At 36.0% G+C, this 19,220-nt stretch overlaps 2 protein-coding genes across 4 annotated transcripts in view; one reads left to right on the top strand and one right to left on the bottom strand.

Annotated features, from left to right (window-relative positions):
• The window catches only part of LOC133526632 (fatty acyl-CoA hydrolase precursor, medium chain), a 38,918-nt gene extending 36,771 nt beyond the window's left edge, over positions 1 to 2,147 (top strand). The window contains exon 7 of the mRNA XM_061863324.1: positions 1,461 to 2,147. Within this exon, the coding sequence (XP_061719308.1) occupies positions 1,461 to 2,010 (550 nt within the window). The 3' untranslated portion in view covers positions 2,011 to 2,147. The remainder of the gene's footprint in view (positions 1 to 1,460) is intronic.
• The window catches only part of LOC133526352 (MOXD1 homolog 1-like), a 122,347-nt gene continuing 105,260 nt past the window's right edge, over positions 2,134 to 19,220 (bottom strand). For all 3 annotated transcript variants that reach the window (XM_061862942.1, XM_061862939.1, XM_061862940.1), the window contains exons 3-13: positions 16,161 to 16,310; positions 15,300 to 15,458; positions 14,263 to 14,575; positions 13,210 to 13,311; positions 12,636 to 12,799; positions 11,740 to 11,856; positions 11,040 to 11,186; positions 9,932 to 10,086; positions 6,984 to 7,084; positions 6,006 to 6,172; positions 2,134 to 4,652 (exon numbers count right to left, since the gene is read on the bottom strand). In XM_061862942.1, coding sequence (XP_061718926.1) covers positions 4,473 to 4,652; positions 6,006 to 6,172; positions 6,984 to 7,084; positions 9,932 to 10,086; positions 11,040 to 11,186; positions 11,740 to 11,856; positions 12,636 to 12,799; positions 13,210 to 13,311; positions 14,263 to 14,575; positions 15,300 to 15,458; positions 16,161 to 16,310 — 1,755 coding nt within the window. In that variant the 3' untranslated portion in view covers positions 2,134 to 4,472. The remainder of the gene's footprint in view (positions 4,653 to 6,005; positions 6,173 to 6,983; positions 7,085 to 9,931; positions 10,087 to 11,039; positions 11,187 to 11,739; positions 11,857 to 12,635; positions 12,800 to 13,209; positions 13,312 to 14,262; positions 14,576 to 15,299; positions 15,459 to 16,160; positions 16,311 to 19,220) is intronic.

The following is a 19,220-nucleotide window of genomic DNA, read 5'->3' as shown; positions in this document are numbered from 1 at the left end:
ACTTATATTTTTGCAAATTTTGAGGAAATAATAAGACACTTATGGTAATACTATTACCTATTCTGTGACTTAAGGAAAATGCGTTATACCTATATCATAATCTAAAATTATGTTGGTGTCTCACATACATGGTCGATAATCTGATCCCTATTCAATATGTTGATATTGTCGTCTACATCGCCGTATCTGGAAAGGTTATCTTTTGCGACTATTGAATAAAGGATAGCTAAGTTCTTTACAGATAATGTATTTTGATACTTTTTTCGTTGGACTGTCGCCTTTTTGCGTCATAACATGACCTAAGATAAAATATAGAATCATATTGAAAAAAGGACGACAAAGAATTATAAACTTTATTAAGGAATTAATAGAGTTGAGATTAGTTGAAGAAATGTTCGTTGGAACCATTATTTATATTCTCGGGCCAGATCAAGCAACTTTTAAACGTCCATAACAGCACACATGTTACTAAGGTTTGTAAGATGTTATCCGAATACAGATGGAAAAATTTAATTTACAAACCTTTTTTACCTCATTCGGGGATAATCACATTTTTTTAGAAAGTAAGGTAAAATGACACTAGATCCTGAATATATGAATTTTTTCTATCATAAATTCGAGAATTTTCCTTTGTCACGAGGGGATATTTTTATACAAGAAATGATGTCCAGTGGACATACCTACTATCTACTTTCATGATAGTTTGCCTTTGCGTTCATTTTTATGGCTCGAGGGTCTATTTTTACTAACGGTTTTACGCTTTTTTGTTATACCTATGGGAATAAGCAGTAGTATTTCACTCAAATTAATTGAGAGCGCTTGTCTCCGAGACAAGACACACAGTCTAATGAGCAAGATACCATATAACGCGTCTCATGCTCTAGAGAGGAACAGCGTGATTCTTTATCAAACATCGGATGTTTTACAGTGAAAACTCTGTACGCAGATAATCTATTAAATAGGTATGTGCTATAAGTAGCTCATTAACAATTTCTGGCGGAAGTATTATTTTTTTATGAAGTCATATTTATTAAGGACTGAAACTGCTAAAGTACCCATTTTATTTTGACTAAGTAACTACAACTATAACGATGTTTTATTTTGGGTCATACAAAGGACATATGTGCGAAAAAAAACAGCCACGTGCTAGTCGGACTCGCGCATGAAGGGTTCCGTACTATTGTCTATAAAAACGGCAAAAAAATTACGTTTGTTGTATGGGAGCCCCCTTAAATATTTATTTTATTCTGTTTTTATTTGTTCTAATAGCAGCAACAGAAATACATCATGTGTGAAAATTTTAACTGTCTAACTATCACGGTCACGGTCCCTTTGGATACAGAACCCTAAAAATGTTTTTAAAGTATCACGTAACAAATTATTGTTCACAAAACAGTCGAAACTGGATTTATTTACTCTGCAAATTTGCATAACCCAATTTTACCCTTTTCTATTTACAGATTCGGTGAAGGCGACAGCACCACAGAAAGATTACCCGTAGAAGCCAACGGTGACCGCGACTTGGTCGACAGAATCAGCAAGTTTCCCATAGACAAACAACCCTTCTGGTACCTCAACTGGAAGGCGCTGGAAGAACAGAGGAAAAACCCACAGACCTTCGCGCAGCGGCCTAGTCAGTTCGCGGAAATACCGAATTTTAATACTGGAACACAAAATTCTAATGCTGGAACTCTGAATTCTCGTTTTGGAACGAATTCGAATTCTGGAACTTTGAATTCTAATCCTAGAACTCTAAATAGCAGTGTTGGACCTAATGCGAACACTCGCCCTCTGAATTCTAACTTTGGAACTCATTCTAATACTGGAACCGCAAACGGAGCAACTAATTCTAATATTGGACTACAAAATTCTAGTTTCCCAAGTCTCGTACACAGCGTTAGCGCTTTTGATACAAATTCTGATGATGATCTTAATCTTACACATGCTGCCAAGGGAAGACACACACACCAACAACAGCAAGGACACACTTGGCGGGGTGCGCATTTGTAAAATCGATCAGTAGGTTATCCAGGTTGTGTAGATAAAATGTTTTTTTTGTTCCAATCACAACATTTTACGGAACTCTAATGGGAACAGATTATTTTTATGATTATTAATGAAACTTCAATTAAATGTAATAAAACACATATATTGACTTTTTAAATAAATAAACCTTATAAACTACTTAACCTTATGATGATATAATTACACATAATAGCAAAATGCAATGCATACAACTACACAGTATGACTCAATAGTACATTGTGGAACGAGGAGGGTTAGTGAAATATTGTATACGAGTCTATAGATTCACAACAGCAAGCTGGAAAGAATCAAAGACTCGTATTTGCAATATTCTTACCCTCATACTTACACGCAACGTTTTTCATCACACTTGCAAAGAAAAAAAAAGAAAATTTTAAGCAAAACAATTCTTAAATATGCATATAAGGCATCAAAGGCATTGATCCATCCGACATTCAACCACGATTGAAAATTGTGTGAATATATTTTAACGGCTATACAATTAATCAAATATAATAATTTTAAAAATAATCAAAAATAAATAAACTATGAACATCAGTATTTTAAAAGTAAAACTCATTTATACCTTGACTTTATTCAAGTATTTTAGTTATAACCTACTTGGTTCGTATGAATTAATGACGTAATAAAGAAGCTAGTTTTTTTCTCAATGCATAACTCCCGTGGAAACACATGGCCTTTGTCCTTCAGTACACCTGCATGAAATAAGATCTTTTTTGGGCAAGTGTGATGAAAAAACATTACTTATTTATTTCTTGGGTACATTGGGTACAGAATTCTACAACTATGTATAATAGTTTTTAATTGCATTGTTTTTTTTTATAATTGCATTGTTGACCTAATGTCATTTTTAAATATTTTACATTTTTAAAATGATTTTACAAATTATGTCTGCGTTATTAAACTTAGTCGTAAAATAAGATCTAAAATAGATATTTAACATGCACAGCCCTAAGTGATTGACAGTGAAATACATATTTCGCAGAAAAAAAGAACTGCTTTATTCAAAAAATATAAGTTACAGACAACAATTTTCTTAAATCAATTTGCTGTGCTGGGTCAAACACATTTTAGAAAAAGGTCACTTCTGTGGACAAAAGAATAAAAGTTAACGACTCTGGTACATGGTTATCCCGTGATATATTTGAGTCTCGAGTACTGAAAAAATTTATCCCGCCTGTAAAGGCGCCGCGTAAAAATTAGCTTTAGATTCCTTTCAGTTTGCGATGTCTAAAAGAAATACATGAACGAGTTTGCTATAGAATGTGTATGACCCGACTATCCTCTTTTTTTTGTAAATATTATGCACTACTGGTACTTACTGATTTCAACTCATTCACTCAAACAAAACTTTAATAGGAACTTCTATTTTAATTGGTCTGTCGTAAAACTGTCAAGGAGAAAAACTAGTCATGACATGACAATCTGATTTAAATATTTACAATTCGGATGGAACCAAAAATTTTATTTAAGAAAATATTTAAAAAATGAAATTTAGTTGTACAAAATATTATTACCTCCTGTGACAAATTTTATGAGATAATGAAAAAATATAGAACGCAAATTACACAATTTTATACCACTAACAAAAATAACATTCGCAATTTTTAATCCACCCTTAGAATTGAAAACTTATTTCATAAATGCATTATTTTATTATCAAAGAATAAAGCAACTACGGAATTTATAAAAAATCAGTCATAATAATAAGTCTCCAGAATTATCGATAAGTTCTATCAACGTCCAAGCAACACTAAGTGTAACTATAGATTAATATAATAATACCAAGCGTTTGGTATCGTTACTCGCCTTAAAAAAACTAAGTATTTACGTAAATTTACGTAAGACTGAATCGCATGCCGACGTGTCCATGAGCAAAAACTCATAAGTACAAAAATCACACACATACATATACTCCATCAAAAACATGCTAAGAAATCCCGCCTTCCTATGCGGAATAAATTCCTATTTATTTTTAATAATTTAACACACGTTTGTCGAAACTAAAAATGTTTCATACAAACTGACATCATTATATTAGAAAACAAGTTGTTCGTAAATTAAATAAATACTAACATCGTAGTAGTATGAGTAAAACAAAATCATCCAAATCTCACAGATTGGTAATTTATTGTACACAAAAGACTGACCTGCCTCGACTTCTTGATAAAAATGTAACAGATTTAATATGTACCAACTTTAGGGATCAGTTGTCTTAGTCAAAAACTTAGCAAAGTATTATTTACGTCTGCTTTGTAGTGCCTTGTTCCTCCGGTTAAAAATATCTGTTCCATTTTTTTATAGAAGCGATTATTCTAGCTTAAGTCTTATCCAGATTTTTTGCAGTAGGTAAGTACATATAAACAAAAACGAAAAACAACAAATCATTGGCCTCGGTGTTTTAAACAATACAGTTTTTTTTTTCATTACCGCGTGACTATGATCGTACATACAGCCAAGATGGCGGATATTAAGGAACTGCTTATGCTATTGGCGGATTTAGTAACGGAGTTTTGGGGTAACACGCTTTTGTAGTTACATGACTTCTCTGCAGCCTCGTTGCTGACCAGCTCCACGTAGTCAGGGTAGTTCTGTATTTGTATTGGCTGAAAAAAAAGGAAATCACATTTTTACTGAAACTATATTTTTTGAGGAAACACCATGATTGTTTGCATATAATTCTGTAAAATAGGAAGATTTTAGAAAAAAATAAACTGATATAGAATTGAATTTGTTGTGTGAGGAGTATTATTCTTGGTTAACTCTTTCTGTTCGGGTCAACGTGTAAATTAAGTAGGTATGTTTTTGGTTTGCTACGAGTGAAATTTAAAGACAAATGGCCGCAAATGTAAATTAACAAAGACCTTTTTTTTCATTTTAAAGCCTAGCCTAAATTGTTTTACGGTTTCTTTCAATTTAAAATTAACTGAGGGTTGACGAAAGGGTTATTGTTGAGGAGTTGTAAAAATCTAAAAATAATTTCAATTTAACAGCTATATATATATATATATATCGCTGATACAATGATAAAACAATATTCGTGAAATAGAAAATAATTGCGGAAGTGCTAAATTAAATGTTGTAAATCATTGAATATACCCTAGTATTCAGATTTATTTGCGATAAGTACATGTACATGAAAATACAGTTATACGGGTATATACAATTATTTCCAATATATTACATTAATTTCTTAATCTATCCTACCTGTTAAGGCTATTTAGTTAAAAAAAACTTACTTAGATTAAAAAAAAATATGGTTCACAATTGTTGATCCGAAACAACACTTGATCGTCTAAGAATAACAGCCCTCAGGTCTACAGCGGCAGGTGAGATATTATTTATGCAAACAGAGGCCTCAGTAATCGCGTTACTCAAGACAGCTTACTGCGTTTGGTACGGTAATCTGGCTCCGCGCCGATAAGTACATAACCACATTAATTTCGAGTTAAGCTTATCAAAATAGGTGACGAAACGTGGGTTATCAAACTTAAAAAAAAGATATGAGTTAATTCTATAAATTCTAAATGAAAAAGGACCAACTGAAATGAAAAAAATATTTAAAAAAACGTAGTATGTTTTAGTTTTTAGTTGACAAAGTACCTAGTTATTGTCTTATTGTATTAGATGTATGGCAAGGCCCGAATCAATCAAGCTCCTCAAGTCATGCCACGTTGCAGCTTCAAGAGAATAATCCTGAAAAAGACGGTAATTCCAACGTGCCGCGAGTTCCCATTTCGTGTCTCTACAGATTGGCAAAGACGAAACGTCCAGTTTTGATGTAGGGTCGTTGGGCTAAAATGTTTAGCTGTACAAATGTTTATTTGATATTTCATACCTCTGTTGACGCATTTTTTACCGTCATACATGGCGCCTAACATTCAAACTAGAACGTCTCAGGACCATTCGCATATTTTTGGCCCATACTTTAATTTAAATAAAATCTTGTTAATACATACCGCTCCCCAATTATCATCCCTCTTCTTGCAGAAAGTCATATGCATGCCCTTATACAGCGTCTTCTCAATCTGCTCGGTCAGCACCGACTCGGACCACGGCATCTGGTTGAGATGCGCTAGGAACGTCTTGTTTTGAAACTCGGCGGGCTCGCGGATTATCAGCTCCTCTGGAAAGGTGATTTGGGAATTTTAGCCGTAAGTAAAAAAAAAATAGACGCATTTGAAATGTGGCTATATAGTCGCATGCTAAAAATATCCTGGACCGACAGAATTACGAATGTGGAACTACTTAAAAGAATGGAGAAAAAGTTGGAGGTTTTGGTTACGGTGAAAAAAAGGAAAATATCATATTTTAGACATATATACAGAAATGACAAATATAATATACTACAACTAATATTGGAAGGAAAAATTGATGGCAAGACGGGAAGGGGAAGAAGGAGGTTCATCTGGCTTGACAATATTAAGAAATGGACGAACGTGAATAACGCAGCCATACTGGCAAGAATGGCCAAGAGCAGAAGAGAGATGGCAAAGGTGGTCGCCGACGTCCGTTAGGGCATGGCAAATAAAGAAGAAGCCGTGGGTGATTAGGTTAATATTTTGTTAGGTTACTATCAATACTAATAAATTAGCTTTGCAGTACCTTAGGTAAGTAAGTAAATGTAATATTGAGAAGGTGTATGAGTGAAAAGAGCCATGTTTGAACGATGTTCAAGGACCATTACCACCACTTTGCGATATAGGTAACATAAAAAATGTCCTGTTTTAGGTTATGTAGTATGTTACATGGTGCGTTGATATCACTGATTGATATCGAATTTATGTACATCAAAATTACATAAGACACAAATAAGTAAGGAACAAAATCACACAATTAAATGTATTTACTGGGGTTCGAATCCCAGAGCTGATGGTCACCAGCTTCACAGGCAGGATCCCAAACAACTAAGCTAAATACCGCTAATTTATACTCACTCATGAGTCCTACACCTTGGTCATCGCCCTGCATAGCTTCTGATTCCGATGCGTGTTGTCTTATGTCAAACTCAATCTTTGGTGGCAGGTTCTCCAAATTCCTGCAATAAAATGACATGTTGAAAATCTTTCTCGTGGATTATCCTTATCTTAGCGCGGTCGCATTCTAAGAGTGCCCGGTAGTGACCACTTTGGCAACCTATTCTGATGTTTTATCCATTTGAACGCCACGCCTATCATGTGCGGTGCGTCATCGTGAACCTTGTCGCAATGCACGAAGGTTGATATTGGGCTGTACTCTGGTGCGTCAGTTAAGGTCTTTGGCGGTCAAAAGGCTAGTAACAGAACCTCCGTGAAACTCGAACAGGCAATAAATGAAACGGGTCACTCGCGATTGTTAGCTCGACGGTATTGTTATTGACTAAGCTGATATTGACGCAAGCACTAGTTTGTACTTTACTCCAATGAGCAACTAGTAACTTTAAAATGTGGTTTCGTAGTTATGTGCTACAAGGTATTGCTAATATTGATACGAACCGGAGTTCGAACCTAACGATATATACTTAGTTTGGAATCCGGATGCGTTACCACTGGATCACCAGCACTCAATATGAGCTATGTCGAAAACAAGGTTTTGCCCCTATTTGTTCTGTTTTTCCCCAATTCAGGTTTATAATTATGATGAAATTGTTAGCTCTGTGAACGTCTCTGAACCTGTCGTATTAAAGTTACTAAGTTCACTAAACAAAGATAAGGGTGCCGGCTGCGATGGCATACCATCAATATTCTTGGCATCATGTGCTAAAAGTCTTGCCTTACCTATTACATTGCTCTTTCGTAGATCACTAAAGGAGTGTGTATTCCCTACAAAGTGGAAACAAGCTCAAATTGTTCCCGTTCATAAAAAAGGGTCGAAATCTTTAATCACTAACTACCGACCTATATCGATTCTTAATTCTATTAGTAAACTCTTTGAAAAGTTAATCTTCGATATAATTTGCCCCGTTATAAAACGCGGTATCCCCGATTCTCAGCATGGTTTTCTTCGTGGTCGTTCTACCGTTACCAATCTTGCTCTGTTCTCCAATTTCGTTCTTTCCGAAATGGAAAATGGCGGTCAGGTTGACGTGGTCTACACGGATTTTGAAAAAGCATTTGATCGTGTAGATCACGACATCCTCCTCCACAAGTTAAATAACCTAGGGATCCACGGCGACCTTCTTCGTTGGGTAAGTTCTTACCTAAGTAATCGTTCCCAAGCTGTTGTTGTAGGTGGATTCAGGTCTAACTATATTTCTATTCCCTCTGGGGTGCCCCAAGGGTCGCACTTGGGCCCTCTTTTCTACAACGCCTACATTTATGACATAGGCCAAGTAATAAAACACTCTAAACATCTGTTATACGCGGATGATAAAAAGATTTTCCTACGCGTGCGGTCAGTCGATGATTGTAAACTTTTACAAAACGACTTGTATAGCCTATTGGATTATTACACTGCAAATAGAATAAATATTAGTATCGAGAAATGCCAAACAATAAGTTTTACCAGAAAAAAAAACCCTATCGAATTCTCATATCATTTTAATAATGTACAAATAGAAAGGGTGTATTTAGTTCGCGATTTAGGAGTTTACTTCGATAGCAAAATGTTATTTTCAAGCCACATAGACACAATTGTGACTAAAGCTTACCGTAATCTTGGCTTTGTTATCCGCACATGTAGTCCTTTTAGATCTCCACTTACGTTACAAGTTGTATTTAATGCTTATGTTCGCAGTATACTTGAATATGCCAGTCCTATTTGGTCTCCATGTTACTCTATATATAAAGATCGCATTGAACGCATACAAAGAAAGTTTGTTAAACATATGAACTACAAATGTATGAAAATTGCTATGCATACTTCGTATAAGGAGAAATGTAAAGCTTATGGTTTACTTTCGCTGGAGGATCGACGTCTCCTGCTGGATATGGGGTTACTTTTTGATATCATTCGTGGACGTTTGGATTGTTCTGAAATTCTTAACTTCATTTCCCTACGAACACCCTTACGTCGCACAAGACATACAGCATTATTAAACATACCTTACCATTCTACCAAATATGGTAAAAACTCTGTCTTTGCACGCATCTCAAAAATTTACAATAGTAAGTTCAAAGATATCGATTTGTTTCTCGGATCCAAACACTTATTCAAATCTAAAATAATAAAGGTTGTATCAGCTGCTAGCCGGGGTAATCAGTAGAATGCATTGTATCGGTAACTTGCTATGGTATAAATGAGCGTTTCTACTCATGGTATCTTAATCAACTTATTATATAACTAATTAAAATTATGTAATTACATACACACACACACACACACACACACACTCCTATATATATGTAGACATAAATATCCGTACTGGTTCTAGACCTAGCTTACACATAATATTGAAATATTGTTTTATAATGTATTGCCTACCTCAATATTCAATTCAATAATTAATCAGAGTAAAAAAAAAAGGTTCTTTTTATATATTTGTTTAGCTAATTGTGTCTCAGTAAGTGCTCAATCATGTTCACTAATGTATACCTACTATTCTGTAACTACCTTCTTAACTATTTACTTATATCAAGATTTGACCTTGTGGATTACTGTAATTGGCTTTATACACTTAAAATTTAAAATTGCACATGTAATTATTATAAGCTGTTGTAATCCTGAATAAATAAAATAAAATAAATAAATAAATATCTACATGCAGATTTAAACCTTAGGTATGAAGCATAAAGCTTAATTTTTTTGAGTAGACATATGAATAATGCGTTCAAAAGCGTTATGTGTTATTGATAACTTTGGCTATCTCGAAAATGTGACTTTAATAGGGGCATATATGAAGGATAATCCGGCAAAATTAATTTTACCTTTTTATACTTTAACCAGCTATAAATAAAGTCCAACTTACCCAGACGATAGGAAGATGTTTTCAACGTCGGTCATGCTGAGTGCGTAGAACTCTCTAACGCCAAATGTTTCGAAAAACTCTTTGACTGGCGTCATAGAGTAACACCCTGCCAGTTCCGTGCGAGGGTAGTATAGCACGAATGATAGGCACATTTCCTGTAGGCAATAAAAACACAAATTAAAACAATAAAAAAAGCATTTCCGAGAGGACCTGTCATTCCCATGTGTACTTTTCTTTGCTCACTAGTAGCTCAATTTCGAGGGCCTAGAAACTCCACTACAGGGATCAGAAGTCAAAATGCGGTCTAATAATTATGCATACGACACAGTTCTAGAGATCCTGGTCTATTTGTAAGTACAAAGTTTTAGTGCAATCTGGCTAGTGGTTTTATAATGAGAGCGTAATTACGTTTGTGTGGCGAACCGAGCTTGCTGCGGACTTTAAGCTTCTTTTTAAGCTTCCTTTCTATTACCTAACTGTGTGGAGGAGTGTTCATTTAGAAGAAAAAAATCTAATTTGACTTTTCTTTATGCACTCAAGTGACATTTAAGAAGTATTACCGAATATGTCAGTAGCTAGTCATTCTTGTTAAAAACATGAATTATTTAAGTTAATGAGTAATGAATGCAGTTTTCCCCTTCCCAAGCGGTCCGTGGATCATAAATATAGTTAATTTTTTTGGCAATGCAATTTATAAAATAGTGCAGTGTGTCTGAAATAGTATATTGGTTCAAAAATTAATGGACCAAAACATGCAAGACCCTATAAGACCGGTAAGTCCTTAAAAACTGTAACAAGTTAACAACATTTGAACTACCATATTATTTTATATATATAAATAGCTATGATACTTCCTTTACAAATAGCTAGGTTACTTTACGTATACACGTGTGTACAAGCAAATTTCCTAAGAATAATATATCAGTGAACCCTTGGGAAACCAACAAAATATATGTTTTTATTTCTTTTCCAAGTATTAAGAATTCCGGGTCCATTAAAATCCATCACAGATATAGCGTATTAACCTTTACACAAGCCACGCGATATTGAACCTTGTTTCAAGTTATTAAGGATCTCGATACGTGAAAGCTTACGAAAATAACTTTACCTGTGATGCGGAGTAACCCCCTAAAATAGGCTTATCGCGGCTGGAACTGTCGTAAGTGCACTCTGTGATCAAAGTGTCCCCTTTCAAAAATCTTCTGCCTCCCGGCACGATGCGGGATTGTTGATAGCGGACATCGTAGGAGTTTTCCTGTAAATAAAATAGTTTATAAAAGCGCCATCTAGAAAAACCGCCACGTACTACTAAAATGTAGCTACTGTAGAGAGATGTTTTGTTGACGACGGGAATAAAAAGTGCTTCTTTCGCACGACAGAGGTCGCAACGCAACTAATTTCTATCACTTGATAAAAAAATACATAAACGTTTTTTTGTCATTGCTGTCGGTATTATTACAAATAACAAGGCATGGTAAGAAGAGTAGTTCTCCACAGTATTTTCATCTTAACACAATATTAAATAGCCACTATTTAATTTCACTGCCATCTAGTGACGCAAATCCCAGGCAAGTTGTTTGTTCCCTTTGCGTTGTTTGCTTTCTTCGCATTACAGACCTCGCGTTGAGAGTTTAATGCGCTAGATGGCGCGGCAAACGTTCGTAACTCTATTAATAGATGGCGCACCGTGGGGATGTTTTGTTTTACAAAGTGGCTACTAATTTTGACTAATTAAATTTTATCCTTAGACTTTTTACATTATAATGTAAATGATAATTTTGATGATTCATAATTAGTAAAATACGAACCTCTGATATTCTCGGTAATTCGTTATTTCCTCTGACATGCTTCAATGAAATCTTCCTCGCAGTTCCATGCGCATGGAGAAGGACGGATACGATGTTAATTCCTTCTTCGGGCATGGTCTGAAATAAGGGAAAAATATTTTCAGAAAATGTGCGCAAATTTTTCAAACTGTTTTGGATAATGGATTATTAGTTATTAACACGCATCTAAAATTAAGTTCTGGGTACATCACAAAAAAATGGTCATGATTTAAAAACAGCCTACAAGTCCACAAGTCCGGTCGTATATGGAGTATTGCAGCCAACTTTGGGATGGGTTCGCCAAGTATCAGCTAGCCGCCTTAGATTCAATAGACAAACGCGCTAGGAAGCTTATTGGAGATGCGAGTTTGGTAGAGGCTAGACTGCAGAGCCTAGAACACCGTAGAAAGCTATCCTATTTATCGGTATTCTACACGATACATTTCGGGGAGTGTGCGATGGGATTACATAATCTAATCCCCCCATCTCCGTTCTGCCACCGTGGGACTAGACGCGGACTTGCGTTTCACCCTTACGTCGTTACTCTGCCGCTGATTCGCACTAAACGCTACGCTACTAAGCTTTATCATGCGAACGGCTAAGGAGTGGAATTCACTTCCTGCAAATGTATTCCCAGTCCACTATAATTTAGATCTTTTTAAATTGAGAGTGAATAGACATCTTTTAGGTAAGCATGTTCCATCCTAGACTGAATCGGCACTTACCATCAGGTGAAATTGTGGTCAAAAGCTTACCTTTTCCTAATAAAAAAAAAACATGAAAATGCACCAAATTATTAGTGAGGGAGTGTCTACGTGGTTATGTGCCATCTCGTCCATTTATCACTATAATAACATTAATAAAAAATGACTACTTACACTATTAGTACACTCGGGGCTACAAATGCCAACGGTCCTGTACTGCTTCTGTTTAGGCGGAATCACATGGAGCGCGGACACCCCCACTCCGGCCCCTAAGAGGGCCGCGTCGTGCGCTCGCAGGGCCGGTGTGTAGTGGATCCTTATGCCGGAGTTGTCTAACACTGAAAAGAAAAATGAATGGTGTAGAATTTAACTAGTTATATTAGCTTAGGTAACTGCGAAATATAGGTTTATTTGAAGTAGATTTGTGACTACAATCTATTTTCAAGAATTCCAATGACTTTAGGCCATAATATATTAGGTTAGTATCGAATCGCGAGTTCTCCTAGGTTTCATCAAAACTGCACATTAAAAAAAAACCTAATTTCTAGGAATTTTCAGATATCATAGCAGTTTATGTAAAAGAACGACCTAATATCACGATGCATGACTTAGGTTTTCGCGAGCGACTCCATATATATAGCGATTCTAGCACGACTTCAAGTATGGATTAGAACGCAAGTCACGCAAGCCGGTCTGACACTAAACACTAAGACAAATTAGTATTGTAAACAACAATTAATGAACCCACCTTCATGCAGCGCCTGATTGTCGTAATGAACCTCCAACATGTAGAACGACACGCCCGTTTTCTCGCCCAGCGGGATGCCGACATTTTCCGGAAGGAATTCGCCTGGAATTAACATTCAATTACCACTAATATACACCTTAAATCAAAGCAAGAACGTTGCAAATCCAATGATGTTTGAGGTGAGAACTGAAGACACTTGAATGATTGTTAACGTTGTTTATGAACAATTAGATTTGCAAAGTAGATGCGGGTGGAGTGATCAATATTAATTTCTCGAAGTCTTCATCCTTCGTCATCGGGGTAACATTTAAAGGAATTTTAACATAATGGGAATCAAATACCTACAATCCGAAAGATTAGGCAATAGAAATAGATTTCCTAAATATAGGTGCTACAATCAGAGAATCTAGGTTTTCAGGCCCGAGGTCAGTTGTGAATTATTCGCGACAGTAGGTACCTATTGGACAATGAAGGCCTTAGTAACTTTTCCTTTAGTATGTATCCAAAGGTGCTAAGGTATTGCTGACTGTACATTTATTCAAAAATATAGTTTTAGTATTAAAAAAATCGACCGATTATCAAACTTTCATCCAATAATAAATCATAGAAGCCCTGTCCGTTGTTCCGACCACATTAACTCGTATTCCAGACCAAAAGGTCTTACGTATAGTATCATTGACGGTGTTTAAGCTGTTTTGGATTTGAATGTCGGAATACCTGATTGGTGATGCCGGAAACCGCACTGGATGCAATGGCTTTGTGGTTTGTCAATCGTTATTCTATACTAAACGCCACAAACAATTGAATATTTTGAAAATGTTATGCAAAACCGCGAATTAATATGACATTGCATAATGCAAATTCCACTTATTGTTCTTGGGTGACAAAATGTTCGATAGATTTTTTTTCTTTCATTAAGGAATATAGACCAAAAAAAAATTCAAGACTGCAACAGAAGGCAAATAGATAGTCATACAAACTTTCGCATTTATAATAAACGCAGGCTTTTTAAGGGCACATAGAAAAAAAAAATTATATTTTAAAATGTCTTACCTTTAGACCCGATAGCCCAAGCAGCAACCGGCGTAACACACGTCGCCCATTCACTAGGCCTACTTGGCCCATAGAAGCCATCCTGATTGGCCCATTCTTTCCACAAGTGCTGATCGGGATCCTCAGCACATTCGTATAGGACCATATGATGAACGGGAGAGAGGCTATTTTTCTCTAACATGGGGACGCCGTCTCTGATTGGTCGGCTGTCGATCAGAGGCTGGTAGCCTACTATGTGGTGCTTCATGGGTAGGTCGGGTGCTTTGAAGATCTTGCACCAGAACAGAGTTGCCATATCGTGGGGTATTGTGAGCTGGAATCAAATTTCAAGAATATTATTAATAAGTAGGTAAAAATTAAACATTGACACCGATGATCAAGTATTAAGCCTAGCTCAAACGTCTTCTCAGTTAGCACACTAAAGGGTAAATTTACATTTTAAAAACACGGAATCTTTAGGGATTTAGAACAGCATTTTTCTACCAATATAATGTAATTAATGTGTAACAAAAGACGTTTATAATCGTCTAGGGTTTTGTTTTTACATAAAGTATACAGTAACATACTTTATTATTTGTTTCCTCGAATAAGGAAAACATAACAAATCAAAAGAGTAATTAGGGCCATTAGAGGTCGCTGAACTGACTCAATGATCCGACTTATTTATAAAGAGAGTAAGTACAATACACCTACTTACAAAACTATCGATATCAGTCAAAACAGTCATGTCATCATATGGTGGTGCGTAGTGATTTCCGAGGGCAAATCCACAACTTATATGAAAAATATCCAAATCAATAAAAGTATGTGTATGCCTATAATATTTTTTGAAGGATTCGCTCGATTTCTCCAGGGTATCAGCACTGCCAGCATAAGATTCTGACGGATTACAATGCGACCAACTGTGAAGTCAGACAAACAAAATGTTCCATATTGGTCAACGGTCTTCGAATAATTAGGGAACATACATAATAAAAGACCCCGGCTAATTGAGAACCTCCTCCTGTTTGAAGTCGGTAGAAATCAAGAGAACTTACATTATTTATCCGCACATCCCAATGCCTCAAAGGTATGGTCTGCGGTTTGGACACGGGCAGCAGCAGCCTGAGGGGCCTGGAGCCACTTTTGACGTGTTTCGGCAGTTCTCCGTCGGAGCCGTCGGGGCCGAGCGCCCAGAGCACTTGCATTGTGTCGTCCTGTTGAAATTAAATAAAGATTAAACCTTTTCTGTCGTACAAGAGAACACACATTAAATTATTTTATCATTCCACGCAGATGAAGTCGCGGGCAAAAGCTATAGTAATATATAAAACCCAATATACAAAAATAAATATTTCGTCTAAACAAAATGTTTTTCAAATTTAACTGCCAGGCCTGATTGATAAAGCAATTACCTAAGCATCTCCGACAAAGTGAATCTTCGGAGATAACGATGAAAGCCTGATTTGCATTCAGAGCATGATCAACTATGTAAGTATAACAGAGGGGTGGGCTAATGACTCTGCTCTTCCTTCAATTTGGTTAGCTGATCTTGTTATTCATAGACAAGATGATATTAAATTGTTCGATAAGACACATGCATCACAATAAGCCTTGCCACCTCTAGCTTTTTTTTCTTAAAGTATATTGTGTCACACATACACATTAAAACGCCTTCCCTCTATTTCACCACTCGTCGCTATTACTTAAATGCGTCAAATTTGTTTCGCTGTCTTCTGTTTGGTCTGCGTCTGCCCCTATCATGTCAGTACTTTTATATCTGATAATTACTCTAATTAGTCTGGTAAGTACTCTTTATATCGGTATGATATTTATCACTTGCTTTTGAAACTATTGAAAACGTTAATCCTGCGTTGTCAATAAGATGGCTGTGCTTTTAATGAGATACAAATACTTACACCAATAACAAAGTCCTGTATGTCACACGTGTCCAGCATCCTTCGGAACTCGACAGTGGTGTGTGTGTCATTCTGGTAGCCGGAGACCAGCTCGACGTTCTGCACTTCATCGGCCACGGCTCTGTCTTCGAACGTTAGTCCATGGCAATCCTGAAAATAAATTACGCTATAAAAATATGTAAAAACATATACAAGTAATTGAAAATTTGAAAGATACATAACATTTTAGATGGAAAAGTTCTAAAAATGAATAATCTTGGTATGTCCATTCCTCTATTGGTTCTCATTTTGTAAAGGTATTTGTTTCAATTTAAACAGTCTTCTAATCAATGTTAAAAAGCGTTTATGTTCTCAGTTTTATGTCGTTAATTTTTTAAGTGTAGCTTTGTAGCAAGGGACCGATTTTTCTGACAGCATTTTAAGACGGCCTGTGTCCTGCCCTGCGGTAGTCTTTCGCTCGATACAATGATGATAAACATAACATTTTACGTCAGGCCTTTCGTTTTATTCATAAATATTCCTTTTCATAGACCATATACTTTCATGGCTCGTAAGGTTTTCTATTTGGAAGGTTATTTCACATTTCCACGGGAAATTGAAGTCTGTTGCTAAAATATAACCAGCCCTTAGACAGGTGACGGCGAAGACGAGTTCTGTACATTTCCGGACTCGGTAATATTTGAATTCTGCTGTATGAACAGTTTTCTTGGCGTAAACTCTGAATATAAATGTGCAGTGAAGTGGTAGTATATAGTTCGTAAAATCCACGATGACGCAGATTTGTCAAACCTGAATTACATGATCTAAAGCTAAGTTACTTTCTCTAGCCCTTATTGCCAAAACGTTAAAAATACTGGACATATATAACGTATGACCCTATTTTTTGAGGTTAAAACGAAATACAAATTCTATTGACAAATATATGGAACTAACTTAATTTAATCAAAAAACACTGTATCAATTCCAGTTCTTTTTACACAGATACTTAACGGGGCATCTTCAGTATTTTTTTCTTTTAGAAAAATAAAGAACAATCAATCGCTGATTGACTGTCAGACGACAGCTCTTGAAATTGTTTGTTTATTTAATAAATGAAACACTTCAATAATTAATTGCTCTCGATATCTATTATAAAAGTGCTCTCAACTCCAAGGTCATAAACAACCGCATTCCAAGATTATTTTAATATGATACTCGTACATTTTGGTTAACGCAAAACCAGTTTTATAATGATTAACAGCTCACAAGTGACTAGAATAATAGAACAAATATTACTAATGGCGTTATTCATAAACGCGCTACAAGCTACGCGCTAAGCTATTAATCTTTTGTCTTAATCTGTCACTTTGACTTATTTATTTGTAAGAAGGGGGATAATCACATAAATTAACTCTAATTCAGGCTTGTAATGGGCATCAGGGCCTTAGGAGTGACATGTTGGAAAAGGAAAGCCTCGAATAGATCGGACTGGAGAGATCTGCTTGACCAGGCTAAGGCCCACCCGCGGCTGATTACAGCCGCAGGCATTAGCCTCAAATCATGATGATGAGGCTTGTAAAATTTCATGAATAAAATGAGGGGTTATGCGCTAAAATAAGTAATTAGTGTTTAGTCTAGAATTTGAGCTAATTTCAGATTCATATTGTAGTAAAAAATCAGTTATTAGAAACAAGATTACAAAAATAAACAAGTTTTTGGTAGGTAACTGTGTTTTTATCAAATTACATTGAATTATCTTGAGACCGATATCAAGTTGATCTGATTACCGTGAAACAAGCTGTCTTAAAAATACAGCGCTGACTTTCAAAACTCAGCCTTACTACTCTTACCACAAAATAAATAAATGCATGGCAATATCCCTTTCGGCTATTTAGGGTTGTGAACTTGCAATTTACCTTATCTGTGGTTGTGCACGCAAAGGAACGTCTAGTTTCGTCAACCCTAATAATTGCTCATAGCAACTAGCAACGCTGACTCGAACGGAGTCGACAACGCCTGAAAGACCTAGTTTCCTCCCACTGATCTTACCCTAGTTATTTATGATTATTCTTATATAAGTTGAACAGCATTTTTCACGGCCTGTCTTTTGGTAACATATGATATGTTGAACATTTAATCCATCATCCACTCACATGCTTTTGGCGACTGTAGTTGCCAGCTATCACCCTTATTTTATTATAATAATAGAAGTCACTGAAAAATATCAAGCACATGAGTGGTTATAGTTAACTCCTTTTTACCTAAAGCCACCGTTTAGTCAGGAATAGAAGGAAAACGTTATTCTAGAGAGTATATGCATGCATGTTTGTAAAAAAACATATGTCATTAAAGAAAAATATATTAAAACTTAGCTTCACCTGGAATACTAGCATTAATGCATAATTTACGACACTTGCACGTGATCCCGAAAGTTAAAATGACTATTCCACAAGAAAAACGGGCAGCTCGAAGGACGTCCATTTACTTGCCCTATCTTTAATCCCCCGACTCCAACTTAAGATTTGTGCCTTAAAAGTAATATTAAATTCCTAACAAAGTTAAAGCACACTTTATTATTTATAAAACACCCGACCACAGCTAATGGCAAAACGGGATAAAAGGAAAACAGAATTTTATTTCTGGTCCAAGTTTATTAGTATTTGGAAACTCAATAAAAGATACGGAAACGTCGATTAAGCGTCCGCAATTGATCGCGATGCAAACAAAAGTTTCAGAGACGAGTCTGAACATTTCGAACCCGCAAGTAATAAAAGCAAAGCATTTGGGCGCAGAATACTTAATGCAGCAGATAAGCCAGGCGCGAAAAAAAACACGGTCCCGAATCAAGTACGGCAGTCGTGGTAAGCGCAATGATTTAAGGGTCCTGAATAATTTTACTTTACTTTTGATTTCAAATTCCGAGGAACAAACTGGTACTTAAAATTACCTCTATCTCGATACGTCGTTCTTCTTCTTCCTCGCGTTGTCCCGGCATTTTGCCACGGCTCATGGGAGCCTGGGGTCCGCTTGACAACTAATCCCAAGATTTGCCATAGGCACTAGTTTTTACGAAAGCGACTG

The sequence above is a fragment of the Cydia pomonella genome, chromosome 16 (assembly GCF_033807575.1).
Source record: "Cydia pomonella isolate Wapato2018A chromosome 16, ilCydPomo1, whole genome shotgun sequence".
In the NCBI taxonomy this organism is placed as follows: Eukaryota; Metazoa; Arthropoda; class Insecta; order Lepidoptera; family Tortricidae; genus Cydia; species Cydia pomonella.
The sequence above is the reverse complement of the archived record's forward strand: the minus strand, read 5'-3'. Positions and strand labels throughout refer to the sequence as shown.